The sequence below is a fragment of the Dipteris shenzhenensis genome, chromosome 17 (genome assembly GCF_047967505.1).
Source record: "Dipteris shenzhenensis isolate YYH24624 ecotype China chromosome 17, Dip_SZ_1.0, whole genome shotgun sequence".
In the NCBI taxonomy this organism is placed as follows: domain Eukaryota; kingdom Viridiplantae; phylum Streptophyta; class Polypodiopsida; order Gleicheniales; family Dipteridaceae; genus Dipteris; species Dipteris shenzhenensis.
Genome location: NC_141612.1, coordinates 49981879 through 50001847, shown reverse-complemented (window position 1 = coordinate 50001847; position 19969 = coordinate 49981879). Strand labels below are relative to the sequence as shown.

The window sequence follows — 19969 nt, the reverse complement described above, 5'->3', positions numbered from 1 at the left end:
AGGGCTCTTTGTAGGAACATGGTGACTGTCCCGGCAACGGAACCCATTGAAACTTGCCTTCAAAGAACTAAAGGGCAGTAATCTTCATCTACTCAATCATAAACCTCATAAATAGCCACAATGCAAGCTTCACTCACTTCAACCACTTAACAATACTTAGAAACAAACTTCAATAACAACAATGGGGAGGAGGCTAGAATGCCCCTGCTTAGTGAAAACTATACACAATGCACCCACTGGCCCCGAATGCCTTGGCACCCCTTTCGGTATTTATTTATGGCTTTTGAATGGAAATGCTTTACACCAGAGGTTCACCACTACTACACTGTTCTTCACTACAAATCCTCTATCTGTCTTCTGGGCATCTAACCCCTAGAATACCAGTTGGCAAGGCATACTCAGGCATCCACTTCTGACGTGACCCAACTGAGAGGCATTCAGACATCCAAACCACTGGCAAACTGAGCTCAAAGCAGCCTCAAGGCTATCACATGCATCCACACTGTCCTTAGGCCTTCCACAAGAACACTCTTGCCTCTAGGTGCTTGCCAGAACCTGTAGGAGTTCTGAAAGGACTGCAAACAACACATGTGCACTGCAAAAAAGCTCCAAAGCAAGAAAGATCAATGAAAAATAGTGCAGGAGGTTTCCATCTACCGGGAAAAGAGAAAAATGAAGATAGAGAGCAGAAGAAGGGCAAGAAAAGGAAGGAGAGGACCATAGGTATGCAGATCTGCCCGAGAGCCTCAACACCGGGATTCGTGCCTTGGAACCTTGCTACCACCAGCCCCGTACAGCAGCCTGGGGGGTTGCACCCTGTTCTGTACAGTCCGTACGGCTGTACGGACTGCAATAAATGCTTTGTGCTTTGCCTCGAGATTCGTGCCAACATTCGTACAGCACCTCGAGATGTGTGCCTGCAGCAAGGCTGCCGCGAAAAACGTGCAAAAGGGGAGGGAACAGCCAGAGCAGCAGCAAACAACAGCAAGAGCCAGGAAGATGCAACAAAAAACTGCAGAATGAGCTTCTGCTAGACCTGGTAGCCTCCAAGAGGGTGAGGGGAGAGAGATGGTAGGTGGGGGAAGGGCATACATATACATGCATGACACTTGGCCCTTCATTAAAGCTCTAACCACCATACCAAGGACAATGTTGGTTGTCCTTGGGCCAAACTTTTCGACTTCTCTTTAAAGCCTTTGCCTTGCCCCTAGGACCTAGTGGTGCACCTAGCCTTTGCCCCTAGGAACTTCTAGGAAGTGTGCACTTCCTCTAGCCAGTCCCTTACGGCCAAACCATTACTACACTTAACCATGGTTAATCTTAGGAGTTTAATCTGATATGATATGACTTTTTTTGCAGCAATTAAATCAATGTGGAAATTTTGTTATCTCGATGTATGGATGAATGAACTATGTATATTCTTAAATAACTTACAGCCTTCAAGGTCATTACATAGGTAGGCATGTCTAAAGGAGATTTTGAAATGGATAGTTTTTTTCTTTTTTAAAAGAGTTATTGATGCTGATGTAAATAGTGAAAACCTTTCTTTCTTCAGGTTATGTAAGCTGAAACAAAGTGGACCCATGAAAGAGAAACGAGATAAGCAACCAAAGGTAATTTGCTCTAGGTTGGTAGCTGCTTCAGAAGCTCGTAGGTAATAGGCTCAAGGGGAACCTTTTTGAGTTATATTTGAAAGAGAAAAAGAATGTACATATCTACATTAAAGTATTGGGATATTTTTATATTTGAAAGTGAATAGGACTGTTTAGGTAATAGGCTAAAAGGGAACCTTTTTTAGTATATTTGAAAGTGAAACATAATATACATAACTGCTATTTTTTTTAAAAAACATACATAACTGCTATTTGTGAATGCGGTGCTCAAGATCATCTCATAATCTCAACTTCCACATGATAGGAAGTGGAGTAGTGGTAACATTACCTTGCTTTAAAATAACATTTGACCTCAGGCTAAGGTCCAAAGGAAATGCAGGAGATCCGATATCTTTTGAAGCAAAGCTAGTCCTTTGCTAGAAACAGGGGAGCCTTAGTTCCCAAAGCCCTTATGTTTTGGTTTGCGGGCCCCTAGGAGCAGTTATCACGAAGAATTGCTAACCCGGTTGAAAAAAGGTTTCAATGGATAATAGATAACAAATGTAAAAATTAATCAAGACCGTGTAGATATAGAATACAAGGAGTAAGAGAGGAAATTATGGAAACATGTGGTGAGCCTTCCTTAGATCTACCATGTTGGTATTCCTACATTGTTGAGGAAAGAAAGAAAGAAAGAAAGGTTTATTAACATCTAAGATCAAATGAGATTACATCACATGGAGAAAAAACCTCTTGTGGGTTTTTTTAAAGAGGTGTCTGATATACCTCTAAAGATATAGTTTTGAAATTGAAATTGAAAATCGAACTAGAGAAAGGAAGCCAGTATATGTTTTAAGGTGACTCTTGTCATGTGTCATCTTGAATGGGGTCGTAATGTGCCTTTGGAACATGTGTGTGATTTATTTGCTATCGCCCTTAGCTCCTCTTAGTGGGGAGCACTTGTAGATGTCATTAGGCAGCTTGGCACTATGATGTAGCAATAAGAGTGCCTTGGATGTGGTAGGGTGCCAATTGGGCCAGTTCTAGTCTTGTGTTGACCTAACGTCTATGAAGTATCATATCAGGGTCCCCAATCTTGGCGACTTGCTCTCTATGTGCTCTCTTCTCCTATGAAGAAGCATGTGACCTCCTGCTGTTTGTGGCATGTCTAGCAACAGATGCCAGTAGTCTAGACTGTCTTTTGGTGACCTCATGTACAAAGAATGCTGAACATTGCTAGTTAGCTTAGTTAATGACCCGACCCATGTCCAAGTATTCGTGAGTAATCAAGTAGAGGAATCTCCCCCAAATCTTGTAGTATATGGGGTATTTCATGAGTATATGCTCTTCTACCTTGACGTATCACAAAGGGTACATAGTCTCACATCTCAATGATGTTTTGTGGCAGCGATCTCACATCTCGCCTCTGATTTGAAATCTAAGGAATGAGGTCTTGACCTGGGCTCATTGGGATCCGTACTACATGTGATAGGTGGATTGGTACCCTGGCTCTCAGACAAAGCCATCCTCACTCAAGCCATATGCCGCGGGGAAACCCCCAAGGGTCATTTGTTGTGCAAGAAAGGGGTACCTAGTGAATTCAGCCTTTAGTTTCCTAAAAGGGCAATAGACCATAACTTGCATTGCATATTCATTATTCACAGCCTCATTGCATTATTTCCAACCACTTAACTTAAACAACACCACTTAGAAAACAATTTGAGAAATAATTGGATGGAGGCGAGAGTGCCCGTGCTCAATGAAACCAAGTACAAGACACCACACTGGCCCCAAACACTTGGCGCACCTTCCGGTATTTATTTATTTCTTTAGGAATGAAATTGGTACATACAACAAGGGCTCTCCCTTGTGTTCTGCCCCACGGGCAATTCCACTGTCCAAGCCAAACCTTGGCTATAAACTGCATTCCATCCTAGTGCACACACTAGCACCCAAGTGCCAAGGCAAAGCTAAGGCATTCACCATTTGTCCATGACCAACTATAAAAGTATCCAAGCATTCCACAAAGACTGTAACCAACTGTTAATGACCAGGCATCTAGACACTTCCCAAAAATCTCCAAAGGCAATCACATGAAAAGGATAGCGACAAGAGAACTCAAACCAGCTTCAACTGACTTCAATCCAGCTCCGAAACACCTTCAGAAGCAACACATCCAGCGACGAGGCTAGCAGGAGTAACAGGCAGCTAGGAGAGGGGAAGGAAGAGAGGGATTATGAGCTGGAATCAGGGAGAGAGAAAGAGCAAGAGGATCACGGGCAGGAAAGAGAAGATGAGCAGGCCATACAGCAAGGGAAAGGGGCCGCACAACAATGAATAACCGTCCGTAGAGTAGCCTTTGGAATCTGTGCAGCAGCAGCAGCATTAATGACGTCCGTACAGCCAGCAAATTAACGTCTGTACAGCCAGCAAAATCACTCGTACTAGCAGGAAAATCATCCGTACAGTCCGCCTTGGATCCTGTACAACAGCACGTGAAAGGTCCATACAATCAGCCTAAAAAAGCGTGCATCTGAGTCCGTACAGCCAGCAATTAAGACCTTGGGAGTCGTGCAGCAGCTTGTACACTTGCAGCCAGCCTCGGTCAGCAGCCTGTACAGCAGTACGGCTGCTTCAAATCACCAACAGCAGGTCCGTACAGCCGTACGGTGACCTCGAGGAGCGTGCAATAGCCGTACAGCATGCAGCGTGTGTAGGACTCCGTACAGCCAATGATCAAAGCGCCTTGGGATTCGTGCCAAAAATGTGAGCAAAGGAGCAGCCTCGAAAATCGTGCAACAGCATGTAACGTGGGGAAAAAGCGATCTCCCAAAAAAAATGCGTGAAAAATGAATCCCCCCCATAGAAAACGTACGTTGGCCTTGGAAGGAGAGGAAGAGGGTCGGTATGCATGAGGGAATGCCACGTGGCCCCCTCATTAAAGCTCTAACCCTTGCAAACCAATGGAACATTGGTTTGCCCCTCACATTAAAATCCTAACCCCTTCTAACCAATGAAACATTGGTTTCCTTGGGCCTAACTTTAAGACCCCTCTAAACCTTGCCTTGCCCCTAGCAAGTAGGCCTAGTGTGTGCACCTAGGGACTTCTGGGAAATGTCTCTTTCCCTGGGTTAGCCCCCTAAGCCTAAGTCACGGTTCATAACTTCACGTCCCCGTGACACCTAGTGAGTACTAATATGGGGATAGGTTCGATTTGCATACCTTGCAATTGGAACCATGTAGTTGCTTGTGCATACCAACAGTGTTCGTCATGCTCAGATGCAATATGCATAGATGTTGAGAGAGCTCTCTAAGATAGTGCTTGCCTGCCCCATTTGCAAGCGTACTGTTTGACTTGGTCCATGTATGTGATGATCTAGAATGAGATTTGGGTCTCACTACAAACTTGCCAGAGATAATGCCATGTTGAGTGCATCTCTTCCCGAAACCTTACGAGCTATCTTTAATTCTTTTAGCCAACCCAGTCATCCTCTCTAAAGTCTATTGGCTAAAAGGCATCTGCATATAGAGTAGCTTTCCAAGTTTCCGTGAGTAAAAGGTGAGACCAGACGTGAGATTGCATCCCATGGATTTGCGACTCCGTACTTTGTGATGCAAGAGATAGAGACGGATACATGTTTTGATATGTGATCCCTAGATAATATGAGAATCAAGGAAGTTATCGTTGTCTTTTCAATCACGTTACCTGGATATGATTAGAGTCATTGATTACCACGATTAGAGATGTGCCACATTTTTTGTGTAGAGGTCACTTGACTCGGAGAGAGACTCATGAGGCCCGCCATTGGACATGGCCCTCGATGGTAAGTTCTCTTCATAATTAGGAGGCATGACCTTGAGTTTCGGACATGCCAGATCAATACGAGACTAGACAGGACCTGTGAGCTACCCACCCTATCTGTGGCACCATTATTGTTGCATCACCATGTCAGGCCACCTCATGTCTCCCACATATACCTCCCTTAGCGAGGAGTCCATGCCCGCATCTCACGCACACACGTACACGTGTGTGTGTGTGTGTGTGTGTATTTATAAATATAAATATGCTTGTGTGTGTGGATGGATGGATGGATGCCCGTCTGTGTATGTATTTATCGTGGGGGGGGAGAGAGAGAGAGAGAGAGAGAGAGAGAGAGAGAGGCGGAGGGAGTGAGTGTGTGTGTGTGTGTATTTATAAATATAAATATGCTTGTGTGTGTGGATGGATGGATGGATGCTCGTCTGTGTATGTATTTATCGTGGGGGGGGGGGGGGAAGAGAGAGAGAGAGAGAGGCGGAGGGAGTGAGTTGTATAAATGTCTTCAGAAGGCCTTGTGGGCATCCATCCATCTATGTATCTATGAGAGAGAGAGAGAGAGAGAGAGAGAGAGAGAGAGAGATTTTAACGTCCTCGAGAGGCCTCATGGGCCTATGGGACAAAATACACACCAAAAGGATAAACACCAAACATCAGTTATAGACTGAGAGTCTCTTAGGAGTGTGTATACCACTCACAGAGTTGTTATAGGTTAACTATGGTCTACTTCAAAAGATAATTAGCCTGCATTACATCAGTTTGGCCTTCCTTCACTTTTAGTCAATTCTGTTGCTTTCATCTTGAGCTGAGTAGGAGTGAGCTCCTCTGAGATCCATATTTTTGTGCCTCTCAGCTTGTTGGTTTGCTTGAGAATCTTACTTCTTGCTTTGCTATCATTGAGAACCACCTTGGCTTGTGTCCCAACTTGGAGAGCACCAACTATGTCCTTTGAATCCCATTCGATCTGAGGGGTTGCTGCTATAATATGGTCAATCTTTTCTTCCATATTCCCTTCATGCCAACTCTCAGGTAGTCCTCCAATGCGTAGGCACCGGGTATTACTCTCTCTCCTTTCCTGTTCGTGTACCTCTTCATATACTTCGCTTTTGTTGATTTTATTGTCCATTGCTGCTGTGATTTCTTGTTGTATTGACTTGACTTGATTTGTAACCATGTGCTGGACTTTAGTCACCAATTGTGGTGCAGGTTCTGCTTCACTGTGTATCTGCATGACCTCCTGTATGATTTCCCTCTTGTCTTTGCTTTCCATCTCCTTCACTTCCCTCCCGAGGGCTGCAACCAAAAGTCTGAGCTCCCTTACTTCTTGCTGTAGATAATAAATCTGCTCATTTGGATCTGTGCCAATCCTTCATTTGTACGTCAGTGCGAATGGGCTAGGTGTTGCTGCAATAGCAGAATATGAAGGCTTGTTATTCGGGGTAGAAGCAAAGAGTTTGGTCTTGGGAAACTCGATCCTGGTCTGAAAGCACCTTTGCTGAGTCTAACGCCCCAAGCTGAGCCAGGGGCTGCTGACTGTGGCGGGCTGAGTCAGCTGTTAGGGCTGAGATGGCGCAAAGCTGTAGGATGATGAGTTGATGAGGCGACTGACGTACTGCTGAGGCGATGACCTAAAACGGGATCTATGATGGGCGACGTAGATCTACGATGTCTGCTAGATATCTATGACGACGACGGGATTGACAATGACAGAGATCTGCTGAGATATATGATGGGATTGACGAGAGAGAGAGGGACAGAGAGATCGGGAGGCCTTGCAGATAGATGAGAGAGAGAGAGAGAGAGAGAGAGAGAGAGAGAGTTTATGCTAACATCTTCAGAAGCAAGGTGAAGACGTGTATTATTTCATAGCAAGGATGCGAGGTACTATATGTATTTTCAAGATATTCCCACCAAAAAAGTGTAGCTAGTACATCTCTCAAACTCACAGAATTGAGGAGTGCTATGGCATCTCAGCTCAATATTATTTAGTATTTATACATCTAAGTTCTAGTCTTATATCACAAGTTCAAGACTGAGGGTCTTTCGGTTTAGATTTGAAGACTGAGGGTCTTTAGGTTTAGATTTGAAGTCTCCAATTAGAGCCATTCCATCACAGTAGACTGTCCATTTTCCTACTTTGCATGAATCCTTCACTTGAGAGAGAGAGAGAGAGAGAGAGAGAGAGAGAAGTAGAAGTAGAAATTATTATCGTCCACGGGGGGCCGAAAACGACCCATGGGACCCGAACGGTGTACAAGAAAAGTCTCCTCCGGTGTGGAGGGGTCAAGAATTTTCAAGTTCTTGACGGTACAAAAAGAGGCGGGTAACAAAAGATCCTAATGCTGCCGGCGAGGCAGTGGAAAGGACTGATGTTAACTGTGTGGAGTCTCCCAGTAACTTCCGGTAGTCCTCCCTAATGTGTGCATAACTGGGACACTGCAGAGCTATATGTGCCTCTGTCTCCACTGTTTGAGAGTCACAAAATCTGCATATTCTGGCATGTCGCGGAAGATTCAACCACGCTCCCTTCTCAATTGCCAGCATGTGAGATCTAGTCCGGAATCTAGCAATATTTCTGCGATAGAGCAAGGGGATGGAAGTGCTGATGTATGCCTGAGCAGGGGCCTCTTTTGTCATATATGTGGACCAACATGTGGGATTGATGTGATCTTGGTAATACTCCAGCTTCACCCTCTTCTTTGTTGTTAGCCATTGAGTTTGTAGAGTGCTCAGTAGAGAAGGGTGTGGACTTTGATGAGATATTCTCTCCGGTTGTGAAGATGACCACACTTAGATGCATCCTTGGACTAGTGGCAGTAGAGGATATGGAGCTTATGCAAATGGATGTCAAGACAGCTTTCTTGCATGGGGATTTGCATGAGGAAATTTACATGGTGCAGCCGGAAGGCTTTGAAGAAAAGGGCAAAGGGCATTTAGTTTGCAAGCTGAAGAAGAGTCTCTATGGTCTTAAGCAAGCACCTAGAGAATGGTATCAGAAGTTTGATGCTTTCATTCGGTCCCAGGGTTTTAGAAGGAGTGAAATTGATCACTGCTTCTACACTAAAAGGGCTAAGGATAATAGCCTGATAATCCTGGCACTATATGTGGATGATATGCTATTGGCTAGCAAGAATACTTATGAGCTAGATGCACTAAAGGCCAAGTTGCGTGAGGCCTTTGATATGAAGGATTTGGGACTTGCAGGTCATATTCTTGGTATGCGTTCTGCATTTTTTCGATCTCATTCCATGTCGATGGGGGAATGCTGCCTCCCCATACTTCCACTCCATAGAGTACTGTTTGAACCACATATGCATCAAACAAAATGTTCCGAATCTTCCAATTGCGAGTGTCGGTGTGCCTGCAGTCATTTTCAAAGTGATAGTATTTGCCCCAGCCTGTGTCTAGTCTTCTTTGGACACATTGCCACCATCTATGATCTGCTGGAATATCAATTCCTAGGTATTTAAAAGTATTGACATATTCGAGGGTGTCCATCGAATATAATGTCTGGGGGATGTAAAGGCTGAATGGTGCACACTGCCATCATTTTGGTTTTGTTGACATTTACCTGCAGCCCGCTCTCTAGACAAAAGGTCTTCAATATCTGTAATAGTTTGTGCATGTGGTCGGGATCATATGCAAAAAGAACTATATCATCTTCATATAGCAGTAACAATATTACCCACACTCCTATTTTGGGGCCTTGTATGTCTTCTGTTGACATAGCTTCTTTTACAAGTTCTTCTAGCCTGTCAATGCATATCCCAAATAAAGTGGGTGAGAGTGGGCAGCCTTGCTTGACTCCCATGTTGCTTTGAAATGCAGTCGATAGTCCCTGAGATTGCTTCAATCGGCATATAACTTTTTCATATATCTGGGAGATGCCCACTCTGAGTGTCAGAGGGACCTCCAGAATGTGCATTCTATCCCATAAACCTCCTTGTGGTACTGTATCAAATGCTTTTCTGAAATCAACAAAGCAACAGAGTAGAGTGTTTCTGTGTAATCTGCTTTCATCCATGAGGACCCTCAGTGTAACAAGGTGGTCTGCAGTTCTGTGTTCTTTGCGGAAGCCTGCTTGCCCAATAGCCCTTTTCTTGGCTTCTTCTGCCCAGCTGCTGATTTTTGCTTCAAGTATTGTACTAAAAAGTTTGGCTGGGGTGGAGCTGACCATTATAGTTCGATAATTGGTAACTGAATTTCTGTTGCCTCCCTTGAAAAGGGGCTGAACCCAATTTTCCTGCCAATCAAGCGGGAAACCATGTTGTAAAGCGTGTGTTAACACCTGTGATAGCCACTCTCTTGCTTTGTCTCCTGTCCATTTTAGAAATTCAGCGCACATAGACATGTGGTTAGATGCCTTTCCATTGGCCATCTTTTTCAGCCCTGTTTCTATGTCTTCAAATGCAAAAGGATTGGGAGAAGCAAGTGGTATCTCTTCAGTCCCCATTTCTGTCGCATTGACATGATTGTAGAGTTTAATGACGTATTCCATCATATCTTCATCTGATATATTCCCCATGATCTTTTTCTTCGGACTCTTGACATGCCTCCAACCTTTCTTGAGTTTTTTATACGAATGTAAGTAAATCAGATTTTTTCTTTTCTAGAATGTAATGCCTCTTCTTTTTCCGTGTGAGAGCATTATATTGTTTCTCCTTCTGTCTGTACAAGTTTGTGTTTGGAGAGAGAGAGAGAGAGAGAGAGAGAGAGAGAAGGGGGGGGGGGTGGATGGAGTTCTATTAACGTCTTCAGAAGGCCTCCGGGCCTATGAGACAAAGACAATAAAAAAAGTAACTCATGTAAGCCAATGTGGGCTGCAGCAAGGGGCTAGCTAAGGCCCTTGCTGAGTGCCAAGCCAATCTAAGTCGAAATTCTAAAAATGCAAAATTCAAGCATGCAAAGCTAGTGCTCCGAAAACATAACTGGGTGCCATGGTGGCTCTCTGATGAAACATGAATATGTTTCATATCTGCGTCTGTCGAGTTGTCTCTCGCTGTGGATGGGGGCGTGGCCTCCATGGTCTCTGTATTCAGTGTGCCATATGAAGAGTGACGCCGGCTCGGATGGTCCAGTAGAGGAGTGATGGGATGGACCTATATAGAGTGTGCACTAGTCAACCTCTGCATTGTTCGGTGCGTGTGAGACCCGTTTGTCCTCCTGATACTGGGGCCTGCTAATCCTCTGACACTCTCAAGATTTGGTCATGCAAGAATTGGATCTTTGTGAGGAACTTCTAGTCCTCACCCAAGTCTGTGATGTATGGAGCTAGAGTAGATCCAACCGTATGATACGGTGGATCTCATCTCGTAGGATTTGAAAGGACCAAGCATTCAAGCTGGTTGTTTCTAATGAGCCAAATGTACCAAAGCATGAGATCTTATTTGAGTCCATAGTTCCTGCTTCACTTTAAGGCATCTACTAAAAGGGGTGAAGTTGGCATGACTCTAATTCCAACCTCGGCAGCCTTCAACTAGGTAAGGCCCATAACCTATGAAGATATGGCACCCTTTGAAAGATGGCATCAAGATGAAATGGTGTCATAGCGAACTTTGCATTTATGATCTGATGTGGGATCGAGGGCTTAGTCCGAATCATCTCTCGGCCCATAGTCACATGTAGCCTCTTGAATCTCCGCCATTCAATCGTCAATAGGTTGCTCCCTCAAAAGGGTGTTGCATACATGTCTGTCGGCCTCGCAAGTGTGTAAAAAAGCCATCCCTTCGTCGAGGCATCTTGGAAGTGTGCCTGAAAGCACTGTCACTCTAGTCGGGCCAAAGTTCTCTGCCATCGTGTGAGTCGTGCTCTGGTTGCATGAGTCTTTTTGAAAGTTGGCCTTGCGAAGACTGCCCCTAGGTAGGTGTATGACTATACAATCTCAACTGCTTCCTCCCGGTTAGTGAAGTTGTGTTGATGAAGTACTGCCCATGAGGTGTTGAGGATTATAACCTTGGTCTTGCCAAGGTTGACTGTCAGGTCTCTCTCTCTCCAAGATGCCTTTAGGGCCTCGAGGTGTCTCTGTAGGCTAGCCGTTGAAATGGAATGAGCACTGTGTCATCTACATGTAACAATATCTGTATCATCAGATCATTGAGCAAGGATCCCTCGCCTCCTAGTCATGATCTCATCAATCTAGAGCGCAAAGAGTGTCGGTGAGAGGGGGCATCCTTGCTTCACTCCGATCGTGCTCTCAATCCAATCCCACAAGCCTCCAAAGGCCCGTACTCTCCCTCTAACTAACTCATACAGACTCATCACCCCCTAGGTCATGTCTCATGGGATTTGCATGTCTTGTAGTCTCCTATTCATGTGGGCTAGTGGGACTATGTCAAAGGCCTACCAAAAGTTGACAACGTATGCATAGACTTTCTGGGATCTGGATCTTGCCTCCTCTATGATGGCCTGTAGGGTGAAGATATGGTCAAGCGTGTGAGGCTTCCTCTGGAAACCAGTGTGTCCCAAAACTCGTTGTCCATGTGCTTCTGTGTAAGAGCTGATCTCTCTGTCTCTCTCTCTCTCTCTCTCTCTCTCTCTCTCTCTCTCTAGCACTGATCCATAGATCTTGGTCCATGTGTGGCCAATCATAAGGTACGATAGTTTCGTGTGTCCATGGGGTCCCATGCTTTGTATATCAACACAATGGTGGTTGTATTCCAAGCACGGGGCAAGCCGTGGCATAATGCATGGCTTAACATCTGTGCCAAGATCGAAGTAAAACCTGATGTCCATTTGCAAAGTGCTCAGCCACTGGGCCTCATGGTCCTGGGTTCTCCGGTTGTGGACCCGACGCAGTTCAGCTCGCACATTCTAGGCCATGAATAGGATGGATGTAGTGGGCATGGGCAGAGAGAGGACATATTAGGTGGTGCGTGGATCGGACTGTCGTAGAGTGAGGTGGCATACACATGCCAGATGATTGGATCTGTAATGGGATGGGTAGCTTACCCTCAGAGAGAATCCTCGAAAAGAACTAATTAGCTCATCCATCTTGTGTGAAGAAAGCTCGTCTCTTATGACATGTCAATTGCCGTGATATTCGTTGTGTCTCAAGTGTCATAAGGTGTCCCAAGGCCCACTCACGTGCAAGGTGAGATCTCATCTTGCAGCACTCATCATCAAATGATGGGTTCTTGGGCATCTTCCCAATTGGTGGACGTGTGTGGATCGAGTCGTAGGGAAAGATCTTGCGGCAGCATCTTGAACCACCGATACTAGAGTGTTTGAGACATGGGCATGGTCAAAGTTGTATCTAACCATGTGTGGGGGCCAGCGGGTCGTGTCCTATGGTTGGCATGGTGATTGATATACTGAATGCCAGATAGGAGTGATCAATGCCAACTGAGGGAGGAGGGACAATGAGATCATGCCCGTGTGATGTGAAGGCTAGGGAGCCCATCAGGTAATCCACCGTACTCGTACCTTCTCAATGTGGGGAAAAGCCCTCTGGATAATTGCTATCTGTGAAGGCCATTATATATGATCAAATCATGCACTGCTCCCATCTCCAATAAGTGTCGGCCATATCCTGTGACTTGTGGTGCATCCTCTGAGTGCCTCACTATCCGTAGCTTTGCTGGATCTATCTCTAGTACTTTGAGGGGGTCAGATCTGAAGTCGAGCAGCCCAACTTGTCTACTGCCTGTACACGCATTGAAATCACTTAGGAGAAAATTCTTCCCCTGATATCACCATATATCGTCTTTTATGGGCTGTCCCCCTTTTTGTTGGCCTCATGCGCATGTGATGTGTCGGGTGGAAAGTAGCATACTGTAATGAAAATCGGTGTGTTAGGTGCCTGAGTTCGTATCCATGTGTGGCATGCTTGCTCCTCCTTTTGCATCATGGTATGAGTGGTCTTAGATGTGATTTGAAGGGAATTGCCACTCCTCTTGAGCCTTGTATCCTGCTGTCTCTCCTCATCTCTCTCTCCTATCTGCTGACTCCCAGGCGTATCCTGTTACTGTGGGCAGCCCCCTCTCTAGGCTCTCACGTGTCTTAGTAAAGAAAATCACGTTTCTGTTGGTGTAGGTCTTTGGGAAACCCCCTAGGTCAGACCAGAGGGTACCATTACAGTTCACCGCTGCCATACTTGTGCTTTCATGTTGTGATTCATGTGATGTCCATCTTCCCTTTCTCTGTTTCTTCCCTATCTGCCCTCTCGGATGATCGCTTTTCTGTCTCCGTAGGCTGCCCATTTCTCTTCCTTTCTTTCTTCCATGACCTGCACCTTCCCCTCCCTCCTATGCTTTTGCTGTAGGAGTGTGAGGTTGTCATCTAGAAAAATCCAGGTACCCTTCAATGTTGCCCTTATACTCATGAGGGTGGATCTATCTGTGGCTGTCCGTAGTTGCACTACCATGGGCCTCACCGGTGCATCTGCCTTACCCACCCTCCAGGCCGCTTCAAATATAAGGTTGCCCCCTATCTTGGCAAACAGAGCTTTAGCATCTGCCATGGGGGTGTTACCTACTGTTAGGCCTCTAACCAGCACATTCAATGCCTTGCTGCTCTGCCTCTTTTCTTCCTCCAATGTTTCAGATATGAACTCTTTTTTGGGGTGGGTGATGACCTGAGAGCTGTAGGTGGCATCCCTGCCATATACGCTGGCACAACAATTTCCAGAGCTTTCAAGACCAAGCAGATTTTGTTGAGGTGGGTGATGACCTCAGAGCTGGCCTTAGATGGCATCCCTACCATATATGCTGGCACAACAATTTCCAGAGCTTGCTTCGCCCATGTACCCTCTACACATTATCATGTAGTCATTTTGCAAAACAAATATTAAATTGACAGTTAAAAGCCCCTTTGTTCAGAAAAAATCTCTTAATTTACCTTGAAATTCTCACATGTTTAGCAGTTTCTTGATACACCCTAGTATTTTGTTTGACTTTGGGCCTGGTTCTTTGCAGCTCCTTAGTTGTTTTGCAGGTCCTTGCAGATTCGGAGGGCAGGAGTAGGTGATTTTTTAATTTTCTTGATGTTTGAGTGGTCATTTTGGAAGTGCAGATGGCTCCTAAGGCCGGGGATAGGCTCGGGTAGCCCACAAGCTAGCGCAGCTAGGAAGGGCCCAATGGGGGGCTGGGGTGGCTATGGCACAGCCTAGATGATGCCTCTAGCTACTGCCTCAGCCCCGGGTGGGGCTTAGTGTCTGCAGCAGTCCGTATGGGCCCTGGCGCATAGGTGTGGTGCTAGAACAGCCACGATTCGTCGGCCCTAGAGGTTGTGGCAGAGGTGGTGGGCACTGTGATAAAGGCAGGAGGGGCTGATGGACGGGGGGGAGCTGAGGGGTGGGGAAAGGCTTAGGGGCTGAGAGAGAGAGAGAGAGGGGGGGGGGGGGGAGCGAGACAGGAAGGGAGGAGAGATGATATGATACGATATGATTGTATTAAAGTTCGCTGAGACCCTTTAGGAGCCATGGGACTGGCTATCACTATGAACTGATAGTGATTTCTTACATCCAGTGAGAGAAAATTACAAATCTGTCATGTAGTGAGTATTTGTTGGGCTAGCATCTGTGCTAGACCCAGCACCTTGTTGCAATGTTCAAAAATCTCCTTCAAGTAGCTTCCTATCTATTTGGCTGGTGGCTGCTCCAGCAATTTTTTAAGATCTCTTCTTCTCTGGTGTATGCGTAGGCTCTACATCTCAGGAGTACATTCTGTTCATTTTCTACCTCTCCTGTTGGGCAGATTTTGCAGGTTCTTTCCTCTTTGGGGATCCTGGGTCTTGCCCATCTACCCCTCCCTATCGCGAAATCATGTGAACTAGTTCTGATTTTGCAGATTAGATGCCCTTTAAATGTTGGTATGTCTTCCCCGAGATATTTCTGCATCTTAAAGCTGTCATTGAGTTAATTGCTTGCTTATAAAACTGCATCGTTGTTCCCGGTTTTTGCCAGAGTTTTTGTAGCCATTTCTGCATCACAATCTCCCTTATTTCACATTCATCTTCTGGTATATCACCGGCTGTTATACCCCATGATTCCATCCACTTCAGTCCCTCTTTGTGCAAGCCTATGATCAGTGTAGCTTCCGTCGCCTTGTGTGGCGTCCATCTCTTAACTTTGTTGAGGTAAACCATGTATTGACACAATGCTTCCCCCTCTAGTGGTATCATACTTGTTTCAGCGAACAGGATGGGGTAGGGTGTCTGTGCCTTAACCCGCAAGTCCCCTATTAAGAAACGTTCATGTGTAGTCCGCATGAGATCCTTCAAGATCTATGGGACTAGTGATCACTATTAATTAATAGTTATGCCTTACATCCAGTGAAAGTAAATATTACAAACTTGCTATGTAGTGAGTATTTGTTGAGCTAGCTTTGTGTGCTAGCCCTAGTACCTGTTAGAATTTGAGCATGAGCAAGAGCAAGCAAGAAAATGAGGGCAATAGCAAGTTCATGAGTAGAGTTACATGTACTGGAATGCCCCTGAGTAGGTGGCTCCAGATCCATGATTATCTCCCTGATTGTCTCCATCAGTAACACTCCCAAGTCCTCCATCAAACTGGCCACCAAGTCCCTTACTTTTCTCAATCACACCAACATAGGTGACACCTAATCGATGAGTCACCTAACACACCTACCATGGTGCTCACTAGCACTCACACCATGTCCTACACAAGCACTAGCTCACTGGCACACACCCACCACATCACCATGTCCATAAGTGTGTCCCCTAAACATCAATTTATCCAACATACCCCCACTTAAATTGATGACCTTCTACCTTGGTAGTAGACAATGGGATACTACATGGTTTTCATGCTCCCAACCTTGTTCTCACTCCAGTTGCATCGGCAGTAGACTTGGACACCCTAGCTCCACCATGATCTCACTCCAAATCAGGTTACCTCGGTTTACAATAAGAGAGTCCCTAGAATATGTGTCTTTGGATATCACCATAGGACATATGACTCAAAGCAGGCAAACATGACTAACTAAAATGGAATTAACATATCATTTTAGGATGGACTATCCATGGCAGAGCACCTTATTGACTCAAACACACAACATAAAACTAGGTGGTAGGGTCAATGTCCCCGTGGATGAAATCTGCCATGATAGAGGTCTTTGCAACACCTTTGTATTTCTTCAATGTTGGTGAAGTCATCCTTTTCTCCATAGTTTCCGAGAGCACAAGCATATCAATATTGATGTAGCTCCTTGCGTAACTCTTTTGCTCTTTGTCCTTCTCCACACTCATTAATGCATCTTGTCCATATTTAGAAGCTGCCAGTTCGATTGTTAGAAGAACCCATTCAAAAGTAGTAAAATGACCCCAATGATGTGCAATATCAGATATATCCTTGATAGTAGTTCCCACATATACAAGCACAAAAGTAATTGGCATCATGCCAATCCAAGATCCGAGCATGTACTTCCCAACACCAACAGGTGTAATTGAGAGCAGATAATTCAATTTGTTGAAGGGTACAATTGGTACCAAACGGAGTAGAAGTACAAACTTGAATGCAGACCGCTGAAAAGCGAGAGATACAACTTCAAACTGTGGGTAATCCTTCAACTTTGCAGTCACTAGCGGCCTTCCAATCCTTCTGCCCACAAGAAATGCTGTAGTTGCTCTTAGTGTAGCTCTGATTGAATCTGCAAGGAACCCAATAGGTAGGCTGAACAAGTAGCCGCCCCCAATCGTAAGAATTGACGTCAGAATAGCCAACACAGTCAAAGGTATGTAGGCTAAGGTCAAACACGCGATCGCTATTGCCACCAAAAGAATGATGAGCAAGACCATCCGGCATGCAGTTCCGCAAGAAGCTGCCATCCGCGTACATCATTGCCAGACCTTTGAGACCCCACCGTCAGCAAAAAAAAATGTCTTCCGTACATCCGTGCCGATTTGATCAGCTGGAAGCCGGGCATTTAGCGTCAGCGGCACTCCTTAACCTCCTTCTCCGTGATCTCCACCTTATCAGCTTCACCGATGGAATGCACCGATTCAATTCTGGTAGTCACCAGCAATTTGCAGTTGTTCCCCGACAGTCTCGTGAACCTTGTCGTAATGTCAAGCTCCCACAGAACTATGACAGAGAAAGAATTACGGGCAAGTTTCAGCAGGTAAAGGGCAGCATTACATCAGCTGTTGGGCGGTGGAAATGACAGAGAAGAATTACGGGCAAGTTTCACATAGGTAGATGCAGCAAATGGCAGCTAAGTGGTAGCTTCCTAGTTTTTTTGTTGGCTGCTCCAACATATTTTTCAAGTTATCTGTGCTGTCCCCATAACCTTGTCTGATGTTTGCGTATGCTTTACATCTTAGGAGTATATGCTGCCCATTTCCTACCTCCTCTGTGGGGAAGATTTTGCATATCCTTTCTTCTCTGAGGATTTTGGGTCTTGCCAACCTGCCCCTCTCCATCTCTAGATCATGTGAACTGGTTTTGATTTTTCGGACTAGATGCCTTTTTAATATCGATATGTCTTCCTCTTGCATTCCATAGCTGTCCATTTGAGTTAATTTCCTGTTTATAGAATTGCATTTTGGTCCCTAAGTTTTACCATAGTTTTTGTAGCATTTTATGCGTCACTATCTCCCTTATTTCACATGCATCTTTTGCTATATCAACAGCTGTTTTACCCGATGATTCCATCCATGGACTTCATTCCCTGTGCCATCATGTGACTTGCGTAGCTTCCATTGCCTTGTGGGCCATGAATTGACACAATGCCTCCCCTTCTAGAGGTATCATACTTGCTTCAGCTCTCTTTGTCAGTATAAGTCTTTGAGAACCCCCTTGGGTCAGACCACAGGGTGCCATTGTAGTTCCACACTGCCATCCTCAATCCGTTCTGTCCCCTTGCCCCATGGCTTGACACGGATTGTCAGTGCAGATTCTTGCAGGGTCGACAATGTTAAGCATTTTGTCCTTCGAGTGTTGCCAGAAGTTTCTATGGGCTCTAGCTCTACGCATCCCGCCTTCTCAAATGAAGGAACAAATTCTTTTTTTGCTGAAGCCCCAACAACTAAAATTCTTTCTTTAGAACAACACAAAATCTAAATTTGTATGATTGGACTTATTCTAGTTTTACAAAGGTATATTTTTCTATCACCTTAGCAGACATGCAAATTCTTTGAATTTTCGTCCAAGTGGTGATCAGCTGTTCAACTACATTGTTTTATCTTACATGGGTGCACAAGCCCCAACAGCTAAAATTCTTTCTTTAGAACAACAAAAAATCTAAATTTGTAGGACTTATTCTAGTCTTACAAAGGTATATTTTTGTATTACCTTAGCGGACATGCAAATTCTTTGAATTTTCATCCAAGTGGTGATCAGCTGTTCAACTACATCGATTTATCTTACGCGGGTGCAGATGCCCAACAGCTAAAATTCTTTCTTTAGAACATCAAAAAATCTAAATTTGTATGATTGGACTTATTCTAGTCTTACAACGGTATATTTTTCTATCACCTTAGCAAACATGCAAATTCTTTGAATTTTCGTCCAAGTGGTGATCAGCTGTTCAACTACATCGATTTATCTTACACGGGTGCAGAAGCCCCAACAACTAACATTCTTTCTTTAGAACAACAAAAAATATAAATTTGTATGATTGGACTTATTCTAGTCTTACAAAGGTATCATTTTGCTTGTGTCTTGGTCGAAGCCCTGCACAACCCCCTATTCAAGAGGAGAAATGCTAGCAGTGACTCATTTTCTGGCTTTGCCAAAGAACACCTTAAGGACTGGAATTTGGGTATGGATATGGCAAGTTAGCATGCTACTTACTAATCATTCTCTCACAGGATGATGCACAACTCTTCTAGCACGTGTTTGGTATATGCTAGCTTGTGTGTGTTCAAAGACATGTATGGCAAATGCTTAGTGTCGAACAGAAAAAGCTTGTTGTGCTATTTTTGGATAAATTTAATTAATGTATGGCATTTTTGTTTCAGGAGAAACGATTTGCGTTGACAACTGAGGATTTGGCTCTGGCACTTCGAGAGGTTTTTTCCACTCAATTTCTTCTAAGATTTTTTATTAATATGCTTTGCTTTAATTCATGATTTATTGATAGGTCGCCTGAAATGCAAGGAAATGGAGAAGAAAGTAGAAATAAGTAACATAGAATATTAATTGAAGATGATTGGAATTGTTTACCTTTTTTTCTGGGCCTTTTAAGTGATTTCAAATGGTCTGCCTCACTGTTGTTGTACCTGCATTCACTCTTTCATCTCTACAATTTGCCACTCTTCTAGAATGTTTTGAATACTTGCCAATATATGGCTTCATGTTGGAATTCGTGGTTTTGCAGTATGGTGTCAATATAAAGCGGCAAGACTATTATACAGATAGCCCCATGGAAGGGACGACTTCATCTGCTAAAGACAAGGTTGACGAGTAATATGTTGTACAGTTACCAAATAAATTTGAATAGCTGTATCCCATTGAGCTTTTAATCAATGTGTTGGTTTATGTGTTCCAGAGGGTTTGGTTAGGCATATCCTGGATGTACCTTTGCCTTCGTTTGACTGTGAGAGAATAGTATATAGCATGCCATACATTGTTTGCTCCTGTTGTGCGAAAAAGATAATTTGA

The 19969-nt window shown here is 44.5% G+C and overlaps 1 protein-coding gene across 3 annotated transcripts in view; it reads left to right on the top strand.

Moving 5' to 3' along the window:
• Nucleotides 1–19969, top strand: part of TAFII15 (TBP-associated factor II 15) — an 81700-nt gene that overhangs the window by 60878 nt on the left and 853 nt on the right. For 2 of the 3 annotated variants that reach the window (XM_087388727.1, XM_087388726.1), the window contains exons 4-6: nucleotides 1556–1613; nucleotides 19327–19377; nucleotides 19686–19763. In XM_087388727.1, coding sequence (XP_087244853.1) covers nucleotides 1556–1613; nucleotides 19327–19377; nucleotides 19686–19763 — 187 coding nt within the window. Of the gene's footprint in view, nucleotides 1–1555; nucleotides 1614–19326; nucleotides 19378–19685; nucleotides 19776–19969 lie in introns of those variants that run through there. The other variant, XM_087388728.1, reaches the window with a different exon arrangement.